Below are 22649 nucleotides of genomic sequence, written 5' to 3' on the forward strand. Positions count from 1 at the left end.
CCGGAGAATTGGGATTTGCCCACATTTACTCCCCCCCCCCCCGCGCTCCCCGGCTTTCTGGGGAAGGTAGGACTTCAAACCCCATCATCCCCATCAGCCACCCTAGTTAGCCTCAGCTGGGCCGAGATCCGGGATTCTGGACAGTGCGCACACATCCCGGCTCGGACAGCAGCATTCGCTGGCTGGGGAATTCTGGGAGTTGAAGTCCAAATATCTTCAAGTTAAACAATGAAATCTAAACTTCCCCTCGCTCCGCCTCTCCAGTCTTAAAAATGTGTGTGGCTCGCTTCCCGCTCGCCCCCGGTGGAGGTAGCGTGGCCGAGCGGTCTAAGGCGCTGGATTTAGGCTCCAGTCCCTCCGGGGGCGTGGGTTCGAATCCCACCGCTGCCAGATGCTTTTCTTTCCACGAGGCTTTTGTTCGTCCCCACGACGCTTCTCCAGACACGGAAGGAGAAAGAAGCGTGTCAGTTCTCCACGGGTCAGGATGTTTCCCACGCATGGCTTTTTTTAAAAAAAAATACGCGTACAATACACGCCTTTATTTAGGCCTTTCCAAACTGCCTCTTTCATAACCGGCGTTGGTGGTATAGTGGTGAGCATAGCTGCCTTCCAAGCAGTTGACCCGGGTTCGATTCCGGCCAACGCAACTTATTTTTTTTTTCTTTTTCCCCAATTGTTTTCTGTTTTTGTAGAAATAGATATTTCTGTGCAAGAGACGTTATTGCACCCGCCCCGGTCCCAATTCTTAAGATTCTCCCCCCCCCCCACTCTCCTCCCCCCGCAGCGCGAGTGACGCCCCCTGCTGGCCTGTTGAATCGGAGCAAAAAATACACAAAACAAAACATTATTTTATTTATTTATTTATGTATTTATTTTTTCATTTGTCCAATACACAAATACATAGGAAGAAAAATAGACATGTAGCAATATATATAAGGGTAAAAGTGAACTTAGAGGAGAGGATATATGAAAGAAAGAAAATATATATATAAGTGAGAGAAAGGAAAGACAATTGGACAGGGGACGAAAGGCACACCAGTGCACTTATGGACGCCCCTTACTGGTCTCTTAGGAACCTGGAGAGGTCAATCGTGGAGAGTCTAAGGGAGAAATGTTGGGGGTTAGGGGTTGACACTACTGAGTCCGGTAATGAGTTCCACGCTTCGATAACTCGATTGTTGAAATCATATTTTTTACAGTCAAGTTTGGAGCAGTTCGTATTAAGAGGGGCGGAGAGGGGCGGCATACAAATCTAAATAATAAATAAATAAAGTTTGAATCTGTTGCGTGCTCTTGTGTTATTGCGGTTGAAGCTGAAGTAGTCATTGACCGGTAGGACGTTGCAGCATATGATCTTGTGGGCAATGCTCAAATCGTGTTTTAGGCGACGTAGTTCTAAGCTTTCTAGGCCCAGGATTGTTAGTCTATTTTCCTAAGATATTCTGTTTCGAGTGGAGGAGTGAAGGGCTCTTCTGGTGAAATATCTTTGGACATTTTCAAGGGTGTTGATGTCTGAGATGTGGTAGGGGTTCCAGACAGATGAGCAGTAGTCTAGGATGGGTCTGGCAAAAGGTGTGTAGGCTCTTGTGAGTAGTGTGAGATTGCCGGAGCAGAAGCTGCGTAGGATCAGGTTTACAACTCTAGAAGCTTTTTTGGCGATATTGTTGCAGTGGGCTTTGGCATTTTTCCTGGAAGCAACAGTTTGCAAGGCCAGGAAAGGGGGAATGCAAACGCCCTGGAAATTGAAATAATTGTGATTATGTCTTGGCGTCTTAGAGCCAGCTGTTTATTGCAGGGCGTGCAAGAAGGTGGAGAAAAGCATGTGGCCTTCTTCCAAGGAAGAGGGGTTTTCGGTTGCTGTGGGACTGGTCTACTTCGCAGGGGTGTTGCGCTGCGGGATTTTGCCACAGGGAGTGAATGGGAAAGGGTAGAACCCCACTGGAAAAGTGTTTTTTAAAAAAATACAAACCATAATAATGCATTCATCATTGTAATCATCGTCTCCTTTTATTTATTATTATTATTATTATTTTAATTTTTATACATACAAAGACATTTACAATTGCAAACAAAATAAGTACAAGTAAATAAAAACAAACAAGCAGATAAACAAATAAACAGAACAAAAGACAAAACAAAACATATAAACAAAACATTTGGGAAAAATAATTTCCCCTTTTAGAATGTTCAATCTGGAGAATTTTTCCTCATAACTTGTTATTGTTTTATTAACGTATTGCTTTGAATTGCTTTTGCCTTTAAAAAAAAATCTGTCTTTGTACAGTGGCAATACAATAGTTACTGACTTTTTCCAGATTCCCTTCCTAATCAGGCCAAGCATGGAATTTGCTTTTTCTTACTGCTGCTGCGCACTGGGTTGACCTCTTCATTGAGCTGTCCACCAAAACCCCAAGATCCCTTTCTGGGGTTGTCTCAGAAAGCTTGGTAGGTGTAATTGGGGTTCTTTGCCCCGATATTGTATTACAAAAGTACTTTTGAAATGTATTGAAAAAGTTTTCATGTAGAAAAATACAAAAAAATTTACTCCCCCCCCCCCCCCCCCCCAAAAAAAATATTCGGGCCACTGTGGCCACGGGTTTATAATCATGACGATCCCAGGATCAAAGATCGGCTTCAACAACCTCATCTCTAACAACAAAACGGGTGGGTGATTCGCTTCAGAACCATTGTGGCAATGAGGCGAGAAGGAACAAATTCACTTCACAAAGATCTTGCTTAGTAACAGGGTTCAGTTGTGGTCGCAAGTCGAGGACTACCTGTACCTTGAGGGGGGGCGGGATCAACTGCTCCAGCTGCTGGAGGTTTGATCTTCTCAGCCCTCGCAAAAGTTGCTTCTCTGTTTAGACCGGGAGTAGGCAAAGTTGGCTCTTCTATGACATGTGGACTTCAACTCCCAGAATACCTGAGCTAGAATGATGGGCTTAGGAATTCTGGGAGTTGAAGTCCACACGTCACAGAAGAGCCGACTTGCTTACTTCTGGTTTAGACCAGTGTTTCCCAACCTTGGCCACTTGAAGATATCTGGACTTCAACTCCCAGAATTCCCCAGCCAGTGAATGCTGGCTGGGGAATTCTGGGAGTTGAAGTCCAGATATCTTCAAGTTGCCAAGGTTGGGAAACACTGGTTTAGACAAACCATTCGGTTCGCGTTGTACACGTACCCAAAAACCTCCTGCAGTTTTCCCACAACTTGAAAATGGGTGGGACTTCAACGCCTAGAATCCCCCAGCAATCATGTTGGGGAAGGGGCGGGATTAGGGTGGGACTTCCTTTTTCTTTGCCTATTGGGACACAGCGGCCTTAAAATACAGGAAGTCCTTAAATTTACCACTATTCCCTCAGCGATTCAAATTCAGTTACAATAACACTGAAAAATGTGACTGGTCCCCATGCTTATCACGGTCACAGCTTTTCCCACGATTGCGATTTGGGAAATTAGCGATCCCACAGTGGCTATTTGCAGCCCAGCCATTCAACTCAGCAAGAGGAGGGGGCAGGCCATGGATACACGATGCCACACTCAATGACTGTAAGGGTTGCAAATAAGGTCGTAAAATCAGGTCGTGTGATGCATCACTTAATGACAAATAATTTTCCAGGACCAGCGCTAGAGGCAGCGCGATTTGCACCCGTGACAGGTGATCTCATGAGGGTGGTGGGCTTGCGGCCACAATTTTACAACTCCTGGGAATGACCGCAGGAAGTGAAACTGACCCCAAAGGATGCAAAAATGATTCAAAAACTGAACAGAAAGGGAAATGAAAATGACGATATTCTCCACCCATGGCAACTGTTAAGGCGGGTTGGGAACAATAGTTTTTATGACTTCCCCTGATAACCGTCAGTCCTCCTAAACTGACAGCTAAAGTTAGATCAACACACCTGACACCTGTTGCTAGGGGGGAAACCTTTACACAGGTTCGACTAGTGTCACTCATTGTGGCTCTGCTTGGATCGAGGTTCCTTTCACGGTCACTCTCACTACCACACCTCACAACTGGGTTATTGCCATGCGCTCTACATGGGGCTACCCTTGAAGAGTGTTCAGTGCTCCCAGATACACCCACACTACATTAATTCTTCTCGAGCTGCACCGGCTCTTTTGGTCTCCGGTCACAATTCAAGGTGTTGGTTTTTACCACGTGGCTCAGGACCAGAGTATCTCCAAGACCACCTTCTACCACACACAACTGGCTAGATCCCATTGGGTACCATCAGCTAAACAGTGCCAGCTGGCGGATCCACAGGGCAGGGCCTTCTCTCTGGTGACCCCCAGCTCTATGGAATCAGCTACCTTATGAGATCCGCACTAGCCCCACTTTATTGGCCTTCCGGAAAGCCGCTTTTCCGAAAGGCTGGGGCATTGACCTCAGGGGGGATGACTAGCGAGGTCGGCCCATAAATGTATAGATGGCTGCAACTATTTTAAATCGAAATGTTTTTATGTTTTCGTGTTTCTCTTTGTTGTGAGTTGCCCTGAGTCCCTAGGGAGTTGGGCGGCATAGAAATATTATTTACTTATCCAATATCCAATTTATAGGTCACCCAACTTCTTTCAGATTATTAATATATTTATTTATAAATAAAAAAAAATAAAGTTGGTCATAATTTTGGTCAAGTGAGCGGTCATGATGACCACCACTATTCTGAAAGAGAAACAAACCCCCCCCCCCCCCCCAAATTTGTATAATTTCAAACTTCGGAACACACTACTCGGAGAAGTCAACCGTTTGAAAAAAGTTTTTTATTTTTTATTTGTCCCAGAAAGTTACCAATTTTGCAGAGGAACAAAAACAAAAGCAAGAATGTCGGACGACCAATGAAAGAAATATTGCGTTGACCGCCTTGTTTCGCTTCCTCTCTCCCTCCATTGCTGGGGGACGGACTACTGTCCCACTTGCCCCCCTACTCCCATCTCCGGATGCCCCCCCCACTACTGCAATCCGGATTTTATTTTTAAAAAAAACATGCTATGCAAGACTCAAAAGAAAACTTAGGCGAAACCAGTCTTAACACCCGTCCCCCCCCAAAAAAAGGTTTGAGTTGAAAAAGTCAGTGAGAGAGTTTTGGGGTCCTCGGATACCCCTCCTCCCCCATCCCAGCGGGAGCGAAGACACAACGCAGCAAAGTCAAGAAACCTTCTAGTTTTCAACATAAATAAATCCCAACCGGGTACAACAGAGAACCTACTATAGAAGTCCAAGGAAGGGGGGGGGGGGAAGGGGGGGGGGTTTCCAGCAGGTACAAATTTTGCGGGTTTATTAGGAAATCTACGCAATTGTTTTACAAGGTTGGGGTTTTTTGCTTTTTTCTTTCTTTCCGAAAGGTAGAAAACAGACAGAAAAGAACAGTCGGAAGGAAGAACCGAGAACCCCTTCGAAGCAGGACCACGGAAGGGGTGGGTGGGTGCTGAATTAAGACACACACACACAATTACACCCGCTGTGGCCTCCACCTCAATAAAAATCTTGGCTTGTCCTTTGGCAACTGGGCAAGTCAGCCGCCTCCACCCCCCCAGGGCTCTCGTCTCTCTTCTTCTTCCCCCCACACATCCAGACTTCTCAACAAATCGCCATCACCCCGCTGTCACCCCCCTGCAGTTGCGCCCCAACTCCTCTCCAGCCGGACAGGAGCCCCCCATTCAGTTCTCTTCGTCGCTGTCGTCGGGGCTGATGGCCGGGCTGGTGAGGCTGTAGGTCGGAGACGTGGGGCTGTAGCCAGGGGAGGTCGGGGAGTAGGTGGAACCTTTGGGGGAGGTGGGCGAGTAGGTGGGCGAAGTCGGGCTGTACTTGGGGGAGGTGGGTGAGTAGGTGGGGGAGGTCGGGCTGTACTTGGGCGACGTCGGGGTGTAGACAGGCGACGTCGGCGAATAGGTGGGGCTGGTCGGGCTGTATTTCGGTGTGGTCGGGCTGTAGGTGGGGCTGGTCGGGGTGTACTTGGGGCTGGTCGGGCTGTACTTGGGGCTGGTCGGGGTGTATTCCGGAGAGCTGGGGCTGTAGGACGGGCTGGTCGGGGTATACTTGGGGCTGGTCGGGCTGTAACTGGGCGAGCTGGGGCTGTAGCTAGGCGACGAGGGGGTGTAGGTAGGGGATTGCGGGGTGTAGCGGGGGCTGGAGGGGGAGTAGCTGGGCGAGGTGGGACTGTAGGAAGGGCTGGTCGGGGAGTAGCTGGGAGACGTCGGGCTGTAGTTTGGAGACGTTGGGGTGTAATTCGGAGAGGTTGGGCTGTAACTAGGAGAGGTCGGGCTGTAGCTGGGAGAGGTCGGGGTGTAGTTTGGAGAGGTTGGGCTGTAATTAGGGCTGGTGGGGCTGTAGCTAGGGGAGGTCGGGCTGTAGCTGGGTGACGTCGGGCTGTAGCTTGGCGACGTCGGGCTGTAACTCGGACTGGTGGGGCTGTAGCTGGGCGACGTCGGGCTGTAGCTAGGACTGGTCGGGCTGTAGCTGGGTGATGTCGGGCTGTAGCTGGGCGATGTTGGGCTGTAGCTGGGGCTGGTTGGAGAATAGCTTGGTGATGTCGGGCTATAGCTGGGCGATGTCGGGCTGTAGCTGGGCGATGTCGGGCTGTAGCTGGGTGATGTTGGAGAGTAGCTCGGGGAGGTGGGGCTGTAGCTGGGGCTGGTGGGGCTGTAATTTGGGCTGGTCGGGGAGTACGAAGGCGAGGTGGGGCTGTAGGAAGGGGAGGTGGGGCTGTAGCTGGGGCTTTGCGGGGTGTACACCCCGGGCGAGCGGGGCTCGTAGGCGGGAGAGGTGGGGGAATAGCTGGGAGACATGGCGCCCCCTGGAAAGGCAAAAAGAAAGCGCGGTTAACCCAGGAGGCCACCCTCCGAGGCGGTCATGGGGAGGGGCAGTGGGAGTGGGGTAGCCGTGTACCTGGAGACGGAATGTAAGGGCTGGACGGTCCTGGAGAGCCGGGGGAGCCGGGGGTGGGCGACCAGGCTGGGGAATACCCTGGGCTGTAACCGCTGGCATCAGAGGCTGCGCTGGGGGAGAAACTGGCGGCCCCGGGGGTCATTCCGCTCCCTGCAAAGGGAAGAAACGCAGGTAAGAGAGAAACCAGCCCTCCCCACATCCCTTCCACCCTTCCCTCCCCTCCCATTCTCTCCTTCCAATCCTTCCCTCTTCTCCCTACTTTCATTCCTTCCCTCCCTTCTTTCTCTCTTCCCCTTTCCGCACCCTGCAGGGCCCTTTCGCCCAGGGAAATAAATGTGATGCAAACCGCCTGCATTCTCCTCCCCCCCCCCCTTGTGCTCTGAGTATCCTGCAGTGCTGATGTTGGCAGCTGGGAAGCCGTCTAGGGCTGTGCTCCCCCCCCCAGTGGAAGGGGGGGCTGCATATTTGAAGTTGACCCTAGATGAAGTGCTCTCAAACTTCAACACCCACAATGGAATTCTCTGATGAGGAAGCCAAGTATTTTTTTTTTAAAGTGGTAACAAGTTCACCGAACCCGTTTTTACTCCAAACTGGACCTAGAGAAATTGGAGAATATTTCTTTTCCTCTAACTCCTTCCCTAAGATCCTGCAAGGCATATTTCCATATATATATATATATATTTTAAAGTCGACTGGTTCTCCCTGTCTTGGGGAATCCATCGATGGTGGCCTGAAATTCCTTTGACGGACCGAAAAAAACAAATGGGCCAACGAAACCACCGTCGACGTAAAAACCGCTTGAGCAATACAATAATAAACAATAAACATTGTATTGTTTATTCCCTTTTTAAAATGTAAATACGGTAACTAATAAAGTATTTTTTTTAAAAAAACAACAAAAAACAGGCCTGAGACTTACCCACGCTGGGTGACCAGGCACCGTAGGCTGGCGTGGCACCTTGATTCCATGGGGTTGTGGCGGGAGACACCCCTCCCATGGGGCTGGGCGCAGAGCCGAAGAACATGCCTGTCGCTGTAAAGGGAAGAAAGGAAGAGGACCAGGTGAGCAGGAGAGATGCTGGGGCAGCGGATGGGTTGGGGGCAAAAGACCCTCTTGGCTGGACCCAGATGTGATGTTTTCATGTCCAGACGTGGGCTGTGACCCGACTCTTCATGAGAACTCTCTGGGGGCTGGAGGATAGCAGGGGCCTTCCCTAACCTGGGTCAAACCTGAAGCTGATAAAACAGATTACAGGTGGCCCTTGACTTGCCATGTTTCATTTAGTGACCGTTCAAAGTTACAACGGCGCTGAAAAAAAGGGACTTTGGGTTGTTTTTCAGTTCCAGCCCTCGACTTAACAAATGTCTCATTTAACAACAGAAACGCTGGGCTCAATTGTGGCCCTAAGTTTGAAGACTTCCTCTATTCAGGTCAACCGTGATGGGCAACTATTCATTTAGTGGCTATTTCAAGTTTCACAGCTGTTGAAATTAAGTGGATTTATGACTGGCCCTCGCACTGACGACTGGTCACTTGCAAGCCGCGTGGTCGCCATTTGTGGGCTTCCCGGCTGGCTTCCAGCAAACAAAGTCCACGAGGGAAGCCAGATTCGCTTCAACGGCTGTGTGGGATTCACACTAAGCAACACTGAATCCTTCGGTTTAATGGCGGCGGCAAAAAAAAGACTGTAAAAATTGGATGCAACTCGCTTCACAACCGCTTCACTTAGAAATTCTGGTTGTGGACGGAAAACTACCTTAATTGAACAGTGAGGGAATTCTCAAGCTCTTGCAAGGCATGGGTTACCCCCCCGCCAGCCCCCCTCCTTTTACCCAGACTCCCCCTCCCGCCCGAGACTTACGGCCCCCGACGCCCAGCCCGGTGATGTTGGTGGGGATCTCCATGCCGTATTTGCATTTCTCAGCGTCCAAAAGCAGGTCGAAGCAACCGGTGCCCGCAGGAGCCAGCTGGCCCAGCATGATGTTTTCCGAGACCCCTTTCATTGGGTCGCTCTCGCCATGGGCGGCAGCCTCCATCAAGACGTCGACCTGGGCAAGGCGAGAGGAGAGACCCCGATGATGGGGATTGAGCCACCGGACCAGGAAGGAGCAAAACTCACCTTCCTCGGTCCCGGCTCACGAACGTCCAGAGAGCAACTGTCGCCGTTGGGAGGAGGGGTCAAGCGAGGAATTAGCCTGGACTCACTATGTTATAGTAGTAAATATAGGAGGCTAAATGCCAAACCCTGTTGAATACACTTAGAGCAGGGGGGGCAAACCTGATTTCACTGAGGACCATATCAAGGTTGCGTTTGACCCTGGGGGGAGGGGAGGAATAGTCAGATCAATGTCACAGCAGGAGTCAAAAAGGTGGGGAAAATATTGACTGACCCCTCGCATCCTGGACACAAACTGTTTCAAGTCCCACCCTCAAAACGTCCCTAGAGCCCTGCAGACCAAGACAACTAGACACAAGGACAGTTTCCCCCCGAACGCCATCACTCTGCTAAACAAATAATTCCCTCAACACTGTCAAACTATTCACTATGTCTGCACTACCCCCACTTAGGACTGTAACTTTTTTGCTTGTGTCCTTAAGAGTTTTATTAATATTGATTGTTTCCTCATTGCTTATTTGACCCCTATGACCATCATTTAGTTTTGTACCACATGATTCTTGACAAATACACGGCTCAAAAAAATAAAGGGAACACTCAAATAACACATACTGGACGAAGGAAATATTCTTCTTGAATACTTTGTCCTGTACAGTTTCTCTTTTTTATTACCGTAACTTTTATATTATTAGAATGTTTGAACAATATTCTTCTTTTCATTTAGATTAATATGTTGACTTAATGAATTACGAACATATTCTTTTTCTGTATTAAAAATGAATCTTCTAAGATGAGAAAGGTAAATGTAACCCCTATTATGTGTTAAATGTTTGTAAGTTTGTGTGTGAATTTTAAGAAAATCAATAAAGTTTTATTTTAAAAAAAAAGTTGAATGTGCACAACAGCAGGTGATATTGATTGTCAATCGTTGTTGCTTCCTAAGTGGACAGTTTGATTTCGCAGAAGTTGGATTTATTTAGAGTTATATTGTGTTGTTAAGTGTTCCCTTTATTTTTTTTGAGCAGTATATATATATTCTTTTATGCACCTTGAGAGCATCTGCATCAAAGACAAATTCCTTGTGTGTCCAATCACGCTTGGGCAATAAAGAATTCTATTCTACTGTGGCCAAATGCTAAGGCAGGACTCCCCACAGACCCTCCCCCTCCCTCTCATTATAGTCTCCTTCCTTCCCTTCCCTCTCCATTCTTTCTTTTTCCTTCCTTTCTCCCTTCCCGTCTTTTTCTTTCCTTTCCTCTTCCCCTTCCTCCTTTTCCTGCCCCCTCCCTCTTTTGTGAGCTTCAGAGGCAAAAGGGGAAGGAACATTTCTCCTTTCGTTTTATTTTTAGCTTGTTTTGCTAGCCCGCTGCCAGCGGAAACAGAGCTGGGGCGGGCAGCGTGCGCTCAGCCCTCCCCTCCTCCCAATCTCTATTTTTGCCTGCAGGAGGCTGTCGCAGCTGGAAACGGAGCCCTGGAAGCAGAGGTACCACGGCCCCTCAATCCTTTGCTGACCCTTGGGACGATTCTTGTATCCCAGGCACAAAGCAATAAAGGAAGAACTCTACGCAAGGGGGTCCCTGGTCATTCGCGCCCGGCGCCAACTCACCGTCTCTTCGAAGGAGCATTTCATGAGCGGCCCCGTGTCCTGGCGGTTGACGCCGTGCCGCGTGATGGCCATCAAGTGCCCCCGGCAGGTCATGGTGTCGCAGAGCAGGGCCAAGTGGCGGTAGTTAACGTAGGAGCCGTCAAAGGAGATGACGTGGTAGAGCTCCCGTTCCAGAGCCTTCCGCACCGCCTCGATGCCCAGCACCTGTTGAGACGAGGGGAGACAGGTGTTCACTCCCCAGGACCCCCCACCCGGCCTTCACCCCAACCCTGAGGAAGCGTCCCGACCCTTGGGGCCCACCGTGAAAATCTCCACAATGTCGTTGGAGGTGGTGCGCATGGGGTCCACGTCCTTCTCGCTCAGCACGCGCATGAGGCTCACGCCGTCCGTCTCCAGGATCCACTCCTGGAGGGCTTTGAACTCGCCGTCTTCCGTGATTATGATTTTCTTCTTGTTGTCGGTCTGGGGCAGGTGCATGTACACCTGAGGGGGGAGGAAGAGGAAGGGGAGTTGTAGGAGTGTTACACATGCACGTTGACCGTTTATTGGGTTTTGATCTGGGTTTTATAGTTAGAATTATGTACTTGACTTCTTTTTAATTGGTTTATTTTATTTTATATTGTTGTCAGCCGCTCTGAGTCCTTCGGGATTGGGAGGATTAAATAAATAAAATAAGTAAACAAATAAGAGGCGGGTGAATGAACAAGGCCAGCAACCCTGGTGGGCTGGGGTTGGGGGGAGGAGATAAGGACTTTGCCTGGGAGGGGAGGGGGGGCCTCCCGCCCTCACCTTGCTGATTTGCTCAATGCCTTGAAGGGTCATGTCCGTCAGCATGTTGGACTCGATGCAGCGCAGGAAAACGTCGTCGTCCATCTTGTCCACCACCTCTTCCTCCTAGGCCACCAGAGGAGAAAAGTCTCTCATCTACCACACGTCCCCTCTAACAACTTGGCAACTTGTGGACATCAACTCCCAGGATTCTAAGAGGTGAAGTCCACCACTCGTAAACGGTTGGGAGACCCCTGGTGTAAGGGCTGTGACAACCACTGTGTAGGGCAGGAGACTAGCAGAACACATCCATGAACACCAATCAGTACATCGACAGACTCAACCATAGTTTCAACTGTATAACTGACAGCATCCCAGACCAGGAGTAGGCAAAGCGGGCTCTTCTATGACACATGGACTTCAACTTAAAACTTAAGCTCCTCAAAACCCACCTCTGCCGTCAGACATGGGGGAACTAAGATATTCTTTTCCCCCTAGGCTTCTACAGTTTATGCATGGTATGTTTGTTTGTATGATTGGTTTTATAACAAGGGTTTTTAGCTGTTTTAGTATTGGATTGTCACATATTGTTTTTACCACTGTTGTTAGCCGCCCCGAGTCCACGGAGAGGGGCGGCATACAAATCCAATAAATAAAATAAAATAAATAAATAAATAAACTCCCAGAATTCCTGAGCTACCGTGATTGGCTCAGGAATTCTGGGAGTTGAAGTCCACCAGTCATTGAAGAGCCGATTTTGCCGACCCGTCCCAGACCGAGCCAAGTCTCCGGGGAATTCCTGGGACAAATTAGCCATCAATAGACAAACAGGGATAAACCACGTTTGCACACCATTCAAAAAGAGACAATAAAGTCTACAGCATGCAATGTGAGGATTGTGCAGCCACACTGTAGGACAATCAGGCAGAAGTAACACAAAGCACATGCAGAAACACCAGTTGGAAAACCCAAACGAAGACACAACTCATGGGCAACCTGGAAACCAGACTATGAAGCAGTGTTGGCACGTGATAGTCATGAACACCCACCCACCCACCCACCCACCCACAATGTGTGGGGCAAGCAAGGCTATTCTGAGATACCCGAGGAGGTATCTGCTTCCTTCAGCCAAAGAAGACCCTGGTGATCGTACCCGCCTCCCGTCCACTCCAACCCCCAGAAGTTGAATGTTAAGAGGTCTGGCTTCCCCACCTCCTGCATCTTGTTCTCGTCGCTGTTCATGATTCGAATGCGCAGCACCAGCTTCTCAGCATTGTCATCGTTGAAGATGCAGTTGAGGTCATCTCCAAAGCCTGCAGGAGAAGGAGGAGGAGGAGGAGGGGTTGTCCATGGGCTGCCGGCGGACAAAGGGAGGCGAAGGACACAGGGAGCTCCACCCACCCACCCCCGTCTCACCAGTGTTGATCTTCTCGGCGATCTGCTCCATGGTGAGCTTGCGGTCCGTCATGTGCTTGCGGTCCAGCTCCACCCTCAGCAGCCAAGGGGAGATGCGGGTGACGTCGAAGTCGGGCATCTCGTAGTAGACGTTCACCCACTCCTGGTCCTCAGCCACCACGGTATTCTGAGGGTTGGGGTCGTAGTAGATGGCCGTGTTGGCTGTCACTTTGCGAAGGGTGGTGTGCTCCAAGCGGCAAAGGATGTCCTGGGAGGGAGGTGAGGGTGGAGGGTCAAGCCTTGGAAGCTGCTTTCCTGGGGAGGGGTCTAGAACGGGCGTGTGTGGCCACCCACTGGCAGTTGGCTCTCCAGAGATTATCGTCATTGTCATCATCTTTTAACGACGATTGTGCTACACTGGTATTTTATTAAATATTATATTACTACACCATTTGGTTCAAAATACTTTTTCCTTGTTTTCCACCTCTAAAATCTAAGAGCATCTTATACTCTGGTGCCTCTTATACTCCAAAACATACAATAATTGTGTATATTTTAAACTATATGCATTGATATTTATATGGAAATTGTGGAGAGAGAATTTACCAAAAGAGAGAGAGAGAGAGAGATTTCCTCATAGTCCCCAGCCAAGAGCAACTTCACCCGGCATCCCTTCTCCCCTCACCTTGGCCCTCTCAGCGTCCCGGGCCGACTGTCCCAGAAGGAAGACCGTCAGGGAGGGAGTCTTGGGCTTCTTGGAAATGTTGATCAGCTCCTTCAGCCGAGGCACCCCCAGGGTCACGTTTTTGGCAGAGACTCCGGCATAATGGAAGGTGTTGAGGGTCATCTGGGTGGCAGGCTCCCCCAAGGACTGGGCAGCCAAGGCCCCCACCATCTCACCAGGATGGGCCTGTGGAAAAACATAGAAACATAGAAGACTGATGGCAGAAAAAGACCTCATGATCTATCTAGTCTGCCCTTATACTATTTCCTGTATTTTATCTTACAATGGATCTATGTTTATCCCAGGCATGTTCACATTCAGTGACTGTGGATTGATCAACCACGTCGGCTGGAAGTTTGTTCCAAGCATCTACTACTCTTTCAGTCAAATAATATTTTCTCATGTTGCTTTTGATCTTTCCCCCAACTAACTTCAGATTGTGTCCCCTTCTTCAGACAGATGATTATCCAACATCCGCTTAAAAACTTCCAGTGTTGCAGTATTCACAACTTCTGGAGGCAAGCTGTTCCACTGATTAATTGTTCTAACTATTGGGAAATTCCTCCTTAGTTCTCAGTTGCTTCTCTCCTTGCTTAGTTTCCACCCATTGCTTCTTGCTCTACCCTCAGGGGCTTTGGAGAATAGCTTGACTCCCTCTTCTTTGTGGCAACCCCTGAGATATTGGAAGGCTGCTATCCTGTCTCCCCTGGTCCTTCTTTTCATTAAACTAGACACCCCCAATTTCTGCAACTGTTCTTTATATGTTTTAGCCTCCAGTCTCCTAATCATCTTTCTTGCTCTTCACTCCCTTTTTCAGCCTCAGAAGCTGTGGGTATTCTAACACTACGAAGAGACTGGACCCCCATTTGTCTGGAACAGTTTAGAGGTTTTCTGCTTGAGCAGGGGGTTGAACTAGAAGACCTCCAAGTTCCCTCCCAGCCCTGTTCTAATTGATCTAAAACCAACATCAGGCTATCTTGGAAGAGCCGAGCTACTAAAAAATGGGAGGGTAGCTTCCCAACCCCTTGTGGATTCGATTACAGGAAAGGGAGCAAAAGCCAAGAGAAATTATGAACCTTGGCCTCGTAACCAAGGAGATTCCGGCCATCTTCTGACCCCTTTTGAAAGCCAGGGCAAAATTTTCCACCCTAAAGAACTCTAAGAATTGTTTATTTCCCATCTTGAAAAACTGAGCATTCTGGGCCGTTTGTTTAGGGTCCCAGCGGGCCACTCCTTGGATAGGCTGAACTCCCCCCAACCCCACCCCTGCCCCAAGGGAGAGGGTCCGCCACGCCTCTTCCTAGAGCTAGCAAGAGCCTCGGTGGCGCAGTGGTTAGAGAGCGCAGTACTGCTAGCTACGTCTGCCAGCAGTTTGGCAGATCGAATCACAGTAGGCTCAAGGTGGACTCAGCCTTCCAGCCTTCCGAGGTGGGTCAAATGAAGACCCAGATTGTTGGGGGCAATAGGGCTTATTCTCTGTAAACAGCTTAGAGAGGGGTGTAAAGCATTGTCTAGAAGTCTAAATGCTATTCCTCCCCCAGCTGTTTCCACAGCTGCTCAAATTGGGAACAGGAACGTGCAAACAAGTGGGAAGTTTGCAGACTTTCAGAAGCAGAACTTAGTAGAAGTAGATCCTGGGAATCGAAATAAACTCGGGTTTCACTTCTTCCTGCAAGCTGCAGGTTTCGTTTTTTGTTTTGGTCAGGACAGGTGAGTTTCGTTTTGGGGTGTGTGTGTGTGTTGGTCAGTCTGCCAGTCACTCACAATGGCCTGGTTGAACTTGGATTCGATTTCTCCCAGCAGCCAGTCGAAGGCTTCTCCGCTCAGCCGGAATTCCTCAATCATGCGACGGCTGCAGAGGGTGGAGCGCAGGTGGATGTTGAAGAGCAGGGTGGCGTTTTCCTGGGCCTGTTTGCTCAGAGGGTCGTCTCCGTTCACAATCACCAGCTTCTTGCTCAGCTCCTTCACACCTGGGAGGGAAGGGGGGGAGGAGGGGAATGGGAGGAGGAGGAGGAGGAGGAGGGACGGGTGTAGAGAAGGAAGGAAGGAGACATTGTTTTGCTTTATTTTTAAATGTATTTTAGAAAATTTACACAGGCAAGCCTTACAAATGCTTGTTACAAAGGCCCTGGCCAAAAAGGGTTTTTTCACAGTTAATGACTGTCACAGCATTCTCCGGAGAGGGGCGGCATACAAATCTAATTAATAATAATAATAATAATAATAAAGAATAAAAATAATAATAATTATTATTATTATAATTCCCGGGGGTCACATGATCAAACTTCGGCTCTGCTTGGCAACTGACTGTTATTATTATTATTATTTATTGGATTTGTATGTCGCAGTATCCTGGGATTCCCCTTTTCAGATCTTCTGACCAGGAAACTGAGATGAGGAAACCAGATTTGCTTAACAACCAGGGGGGGCGGAAACGAGGTCATAAAGTGGACCAAAAACTCACTTGACAAAACATTTCGCTTAACACCAGAAATTTGGGGGCTGGAATTGAGAACGAGCTATAGCGCCACCTACTCGCTTTGCAGAGATGCGCTAGGCAACTTTCAGCCAATAAACACACCATGTAGAAAACAAATGAAGAAAATAAGTAAAAACATAATAAAGTAACAATCTACCCACTCTGTGATGACACACACCTTCCTAAATCAGCTATTGGGGTTCCCCACTGGCAAAACCCAGGACTTCGGGGCTTTACAAGAGAGTGCCGGAATTGGGGGCCAGTCTTAATCTCTGCAGGGTTGTTGTTCCAAAGGGAAGGAGCTACCATGGGGAAGGCCCTTCTTCCGGGTTGCGCTAGATCACAGGTCGGCAATCTTAAACACTTGAAAAGCCACCAAGGCCCTAAACGTAGGCACTTCCCCCTCCCTAGGTTGAATTCTGGAACTGACAGGAAATCCCCCCCCCCCCTGCACACACACAGAGTCTCCTCCTAGCACATCCTCATCCCTCTACCTGTCCTAATCGAAAGCCCTAACAACTGTGGAGTCGACCGGCGAGGGAGCTGCAGCAGAGAGCATGAAAAAGCCACATGTGGCTCCACAGCCCCTGGGTTGCCGATGGGACTCCTTAGTGAAAGGGACCCTCAGCATTCCTTGCCTCCCTGCTCTAGTGGGTGGGTTGCATGGATGCAGGGGGAAAAGGGGGTCATTCCCACACGCAGCAAACCCCAGCTGCTCCTGCCCCCATTCTTCTGAGGTGCCCAACCTGAAGAATGTGCAGGCAAAGCAGATTCAAGGTGTTGGTGATCACCCACGTGGCTCAGGGCCAGACTATCTATGGGACGGTCTCCTGCCGCATACCTCCCAGAGACCAGTGAGATCACACAGGGTTGGCCTCCTCCAGGTCCCCTCGACTAAGCAGTGGGAGGGCCTTCTCTGTGGCTGCCCCAGTTCTGTGAAAACAACTACCCCCCCCCCTACGATGTCCATGCTGCTCCCACCCTACTGGCCTTCCGAAAGACTGCGAAGACCTGGCTTTGCTGGCAGGCCTGGGGGCCATAAATACTAACATCTCCCATGGCCAAATTGTGTTGTTTGTGGGCTTTATAATGGGGTTTTCTATTGTGTGGTATCTGCATTTGACTTCTTTCGTATTGCATTGCATTTTTATATTGTTGTAAGCCGCCCTGAGCCCCATGGGATTCGGCAGCATAGAAGCCGAATCAAAATAAATAAAGCCAGGCCCCGATGTGTCCCCCCCCCCCAAAAGCCAGCTCAGAAAAACCAGAGACGGGCGTGTTTCCCAGGGTCCAAAACTCCTCCTGTTTCTACCGAGGGAAGCGCCAGTTTCTCTCCCCCAAACACACACACCCACACACCGCCCCAACTCACCTTCCACCACTTTGATGGGGTGCAGGTCAGAGGGGAGCCGCGTATTGATGTGGAAAATTTTCTGGGCGTTCCAAATCATGCGCAGCAGGTTGCAGGGGAGAACGACCTGTGGGGGGAGGAAGGGAAACACACATTAATATCCCCTTTGATAAGGCCGCCCTTGGAATCCTGTGTCCGGTTTTGGCCACCACGATATAGAGTGATACCTCGTCTTACGAACTTAATTGGTTCTGGGACGAGGTTCGTAAGGTGAAAAGTTTGTAAGACGAAACGATGTTTCCCATAGGAATCAATGGAAAAGCGATTAATGCGTGCAAGGCCAAAACTCACCCCTTTTGCCAGCCGACATGCCCGTTCTTGGGCTACTGGGATTTATTTATTTATTGGATTTGTATGCCGCCCCTCTCCGCAGACTCGGGGCGGCTAACAACAATAATAAAAACAGCATGTAACAATCCAATACTAAAACATACCATGCATAAAATTGTAAAGGCCTAGGAGGAAAGAATATCTCAGTTCCCCCATGCCTGGGGGCAGAGGTGGGATTCCCCTGAGGCTCCCCTCCATGGGAAACCCCACCTCCGGACTTCCCCTGCAGCATCTCAAAAACAGGGAAGTCCGGAGGTGGGGTTTCCCATGGAGGGGAGCCTCAGGGGAATCCCAGCAGCACAAGACTTTACACCTGAAGGCCTCTGCAGCCGATAACAGAGCATCAGGATCGAGGTGGAACTCCTGTTATCGGCTGCAGTGGCCTTCAGGAAAGTCTTGCCAGAAAAGGAAGCCGGGGGTGGTGGTGGTGGTGTTAATGCACACAAGTGAGGCGAGACGATGGAAGACACCGGTCCCCCCAAGAAAATAAGACTGGGTGCCTTTTTGGGTGGCAATATAATAAACAAACAAATAAATAAAATAAATAAATAATAAAATAATAGTAATAATAATAATAATAATAATAACAACAACAACAATAATATATGACAGGGACTTATTTTGGGGGAAACACAGTAGGATGATTAGTTAGCTGGAGGCTAAAACATACAAAGAATGGTTGCAGGAATTGGGGGTGTCTAGTTTAATGAAAATGAGATTGAAGGGTGACATGACAGCAGTCTTTCCAACCCAAAGTGAAGAGCAACTGAGATGATTAAAAGCTCGGGGAAGGGAAGGAAGGAAGGGTGGGATTGCAGGAATTTGGTATGGCTAGAACAACTCAGCGTGACAGGATACCAAAACTTCACAATCTGAGGGGCTGCCCCAAAGAAGAGGAGGGAGTCCACCTATTCTCCAAGGCCCCTGAAAGCAGGAGAAGAAGCAACAGGTGGAAACTAAGCAAAGAGAGAAGCAGCCTGGAACTAAGGAGGAATTTCCTGACAGTGAGCACGATTAACACAGGAAATAGCATAAGGGCAGACTAGATGGACCATGAGGTCTTTTTCTGCCACCAATCTTCTATGTTTCTATAACCAGTGGAACTGTCTGCCTCCAGAAATTGTGGAGGCTTCTAAGAAGAGACTAGACTACCGTTTACCTGAAATGGCTTAGGCATCTCCTGCTTGAGCAGGGGGTTGGGCTAGAAGACCTCCACGGTCCCTTCCAGTTCTCTTACTCTGGCAACACCTGTCCCCTACCATCCCATGGACCAAAATAACATAAACGGGTTCCTCCTCCTCCTTTGATACTTCCACATAGAAGCCCAAAAAGGGCACAGAGGATGGACTTGCTCCTCGGCTGTGTGACTGGGGAGGCCAGCAAGGAGCATGGCAGTCCACGTGCCCTCTTCTGCCAATCAGAGGGAGTGTGGAATGGGGGGGGGGGGCTTGCTTCCTGGCATGGGGGATGCTTCCACGACATATAGCAGAACAGGGGGCGAGGGGGCGGGTGGGCAGCCTCACCTTGCTGTCTCCTGTGGGGAAGATGACCCTCAAGACTTCCCGGTCGTCCTTCATCTTCTCAAACTCCCTCTCCAGCTCATTCTGGATGTGGGCGTTGCTGAGGATGTCCTTCACCATCTCCTCCTGCAGGGTGCGGCGCAGAGCCCGCTCGTTGGCGTAATCGAACTTGAACCTGGAAAGAGGGAAGCCAAGAAGAGGATATGTATCAGGGGGTGGTGGTCACGTGGCTCCTTCACTCTTCTAAAGTTTGGGGTTTCCAAGCTTAGCAAGTCCCCAGAATTCCTCAGCCGGCCATTTGCCAAAACCAAGGTGTATTACACTGGCCCCATTCCCACCGTCTATTAATTGTCCAAGGATCCAGTTGCAATGGACATGCTGTGAAAGTTGGGCCGTAAGAATCGAGGCCTTTGAACGATGGTGCCCGCTGTCCCTGTCTAACTCTTCCCTACTATCAGTAGCCATCTTATGTACATAAACAATGTTGTATCTATGTATGAGGGTTATCCAGAAAGTAAGGTTACATGTATATGTCACATTTTTGCTGAATTTGAAAATTTTACAGAAAAAAACATACCTACCTACCTTCCTAACAGGGTGTCCAGGAGGAAAGTATTTTGGAATTCCCTGACGTTTCCCTGTAACTTGCAATCTAGTTAAGGCGCGGTCGTAGATGTCATACCAAACGACAGGCAGCGCAATCTGTTGGGGTTTTTTTAATATCATTTCCCCCGACTTTTAAACATTTTAATACAGTTTGGTTCTTTTCCCTGATTTATTCCGTTTTTTTCACGAATTCCCTGATAATTCCCTGATATTTCCTGAACTGCCGACTTCCCTGATAATTCTCTGATTTCCCTGTTTTCCAGGTTTGTTGGATACCCTGATATATACATATATATGTATATATACTGCTCAAAAAATAAAAGGAACACTCAAATAACACAACCTAGATCTGAATGAATATTCTCATTGAATATTTTGTTCTGTACACAACAGCCTGTGAAATTGATTGTCAATCCGTGTTGCTTCCTAAGTGGACAGTTTGATTTCACAGAAGTTTGATTGACTTGGAGTTATATTGTGTTAAGTGTTCCATTTATTTTTTTGAGCAGTGTATATAATAATTAGGGATTGATGTGTTTTTAATCATGTATGCTTGATTTTAACGTGGAGAAAAAAAATTATACCCCCCAAAAGAAAATCAAGGCCCCCTTTGCAAAGAAACTCAGCATTCTGCAGCAATCCAGCCTGGACCCCTCAGCTCAAAGGACTCACTTCTTCTCAAAAGCTTTGTTGGAAGGCTTCAGGGTGGCTAAATTCTGGAATTCCACACTCTCTCCGGCCAGCCCATCCTCGCCGTAACGCAACTGCACCACCTGGTTGATGGAGTTGCGGACGGTGGCGTCGTATTTCACCATGACGGACTCCATGGACTTGATCAGCCGACGCTGGATGTAACCTGGTAGGAGGCGGAGGAGATCAGAATGACAGAGTTAAGAGAGTCGGGAAAGGGACCTCGGGAGGCCTTCTAGTCCAACCTCCTGCTCAAGCAGAAGACCCTATAGAGGTGCAATCAAATGGCTATCCAACATCTTCTTTAAAAACTTCCCGTTTCACAACTTCTGGTGGCAAGGCATTCCATGGGTTAATTGCCTCACTCTTAAGAAGTTTCTCCTTAATTCCAGATAATCTCCCTGATTATCTTCCATCCGTTGCTCCTTGTCCTGCCTTCGGGGGACTTTGGGGAATAGGTGGACCCCCTTCTCTTTTTTGGGCAGCCCCTCAAATATTGGAAGATGTTGCCAGTCACCGCCTACTCCTTTTCCCTTTGTTAGACTAACAAAATAACCGATTTGGAAGGCACCTTGGAAGTCATCTACTCCAACTCACTGCCCAAGCAGAAGACCCTACACCATTTCAGAAAAAAAGGGACTGTCCAGTGTCTTATTGAAAACCTCGAGTGATGAAACACCCACAACTTCTTGTGGCAAGGTGTTCCACTGGTTAATTGTCTTCATTGTCAGGGAATTTCTTCCTTAATTCCAAGTTCACTTAATCTTCCAGGGAAGGATCGAAGGCAAAGAACCTCATCATATGGCTTCAAAATTTAAGGGACCGGACAAAACTCAAGAGCAATTTTTGTGTGGCTGTTGATAAAAGATAGGATTGCCGACCTCCGATGATGGATATGGCCCAAGAAGTAGAATTCCAGGTTGCTTCTCTCCTCGATTCATTTCCATCCGTTGCTTCTTGCCCTGCTTTCAGTGGGCTTTGGAGAACAGGGGGACCCCCTCCTTTTCTTTATGGAACCCCTTCAAATACTGGACAGCCCAGGGCAGCTCCAACTTGAGGCAGTGTGACCTGCCCCACATGGCCAGAGAAGGCCTCAGAGCTTTCCTCCCTGAAGCAGCGACTCAAGCCTCATCCCAACTCACCCGTTTCGGCTGTTTTGACGGCCGTGTCGATCAGCCCCTCTCGGCCTCCCATGGCGTGGAAGAAGAACTCGGTGGGGGTCAGGCCGGCCAAGTACGAATTCTCCACGAAGCCCCTGCTCTCCGGCCCGTAGTCGTCTTTGATGAAGTGGGGCAGGGTGCGATGCTTGAAGCCGAAGGGGATGCGTTTCCCTTCCACGTTTTGCTGACCCACCACGGCGATGACCTGGGGGGAGGGCAGGGCAGGAGGGGGAGGGCAGGGCAGGAATAGGAGGGCTGAGTCAGCCCAGACTTCTGGGGAAACCACCCCTCCCCAAGTCTTGAGTTTGTTTTTATATCCTGCCTCTTTTTAAAAAAAAATATGTTTTATTAATTTTCAAAAAACAAACATAATAGACATAACATACAACATTTAGTGGAGGTACAGTCGCTCCGCTCAAAGTAGAAGTCATCATCATCATAATTTTAAAAAAACTTCGTCTATAAAATGTATAAAAATATATAAAATGAAAATATCAGTTTTAATATAATAAATCTAAAGCTATATCAAAGTTTATAAAAATGTATATAAGAAGAAGAAATTTTAAGAGAAGAATTTATGTTTATATTAGTAAATAATTACCATCTAATACAATTCTACTACTAAATTCAAATATTCAGAGTAATATAACAACACATTTATCCCTTTTTCCTTGTTTCCCACCAAGCATATACTTTCTGCCAGATATCATAAAATTCTGATTCTTCTTGGTTGTTTAACCGTCTCTATATCCTGCCTTTTAACTGCCTACAAATAAGAATGCTCCTTCTTCCTATTTTCCCCACAAGAACAATAGCAATAGCACTCAGGCTTCTATACCGCTTCAAAGTGCTTTTACAGCCCCCTCTAAGCGGTTTACAGAGTCAGCCTCTTGCCCCCAACAATCTGGGTCCTCGTTTGACCCACCTCGGAAGGATGGAAGGCTGAGTCAACC

General features: G+C 48.5%; 1 protein-coding gene and 2 non-coding genes across 3 annotated transcripts in view; 2 read left to right on the top strand and 1 right to left on the bottom strand.

Moving 5' to 3' along the window:
* Positions 1-308: 308 nt before the first annotated feature.
* TRNAL-UAG (transfer RNA leucine (anticodon UAG)) lies at positions 309-390 on the top strand. Its single transcript has one exon. It is a non-coding gene; the product is annotated as a tRNA-Leu (tRNA).
* Positions 391-575: 185 nt separating this feature from the next.
* TRNAG-UCC (transfer RNA glycine (anticodon UCC)) lies at positions 576-646 on the top strand. The gene has a single exon. It is a non-coding gene; the product is annotated as a tRNA-Gly (tRNA).
* A 4104-nt stretch (positions 647-4750) lies between these two features.
* POLR2A (RNA polymerase II subunit A) overlaps positions 4751-22649 on the bottom strand; it is a 42955-nt gene continuing 25056 nt past the window's right edge. Inside the window, exons 15-29 of the mRNA XM_070728800.1 lie at positions 21679-21901; positions 20519-20702; positions 19244-19415; positions 17352-17457; positions 15265-15470; positions 13462-13686; positions 12798-13044; positions 12594-12694; positions 11403-11507; positions 10914-11096; positions 10614-10817; positions 8753-8939; positions 7810-7923; positions 6891-7040; positions 4751-6798 (exon numbers count right to left, since the gene is read on the bottom strand). Coding sequence (XP_070584901.1) covers positions 5663-6798; positions 6891-7040; positions 7810-7923; positions 8753-8939; positions 10614-10817; positions 10914-11096; positions 11403-11507; positions 12594-12694; positions 12798-13044; positions 13462-13686; positions 15265-15470; positions 17352-17457; positions 19244-19415; positions 20519-20702; positions 21679-21901 — 3543 coding nt within the window. The 3' untranslated portion in view covers positions 4751-5662. The remainder of the gene's footprint in view (positions 6799-6890; positions 7041-7809; positions 7924-8752; positions 8940-10613; positions 10818-10913; positions 11097-11402; positions 11508-12593; positions 12695-12797; positions 13045-13461; positions 13687-15264; positions 15471-17351; positions 17458-19243; positions 19416-20518; positions 20703-21678; positions 21902-22649) is intronic.

This window comes from Erythrolamprus reginae, chromosome Z, assembly GCF_031021105.1.
Source record: "Erythrolamprus reginae isolate rEryReg1 chromosome Z, rEryReg1.hap1, whole genome shotgun sequence".
Taxonomy (NCBI): domain Eukaryota; kingdom Metazoa; phylum Chordata; class Lepidosauria; order Squamata; family Dipsadidae; genus Erythrolamprus; species Erythrolamprus reginae.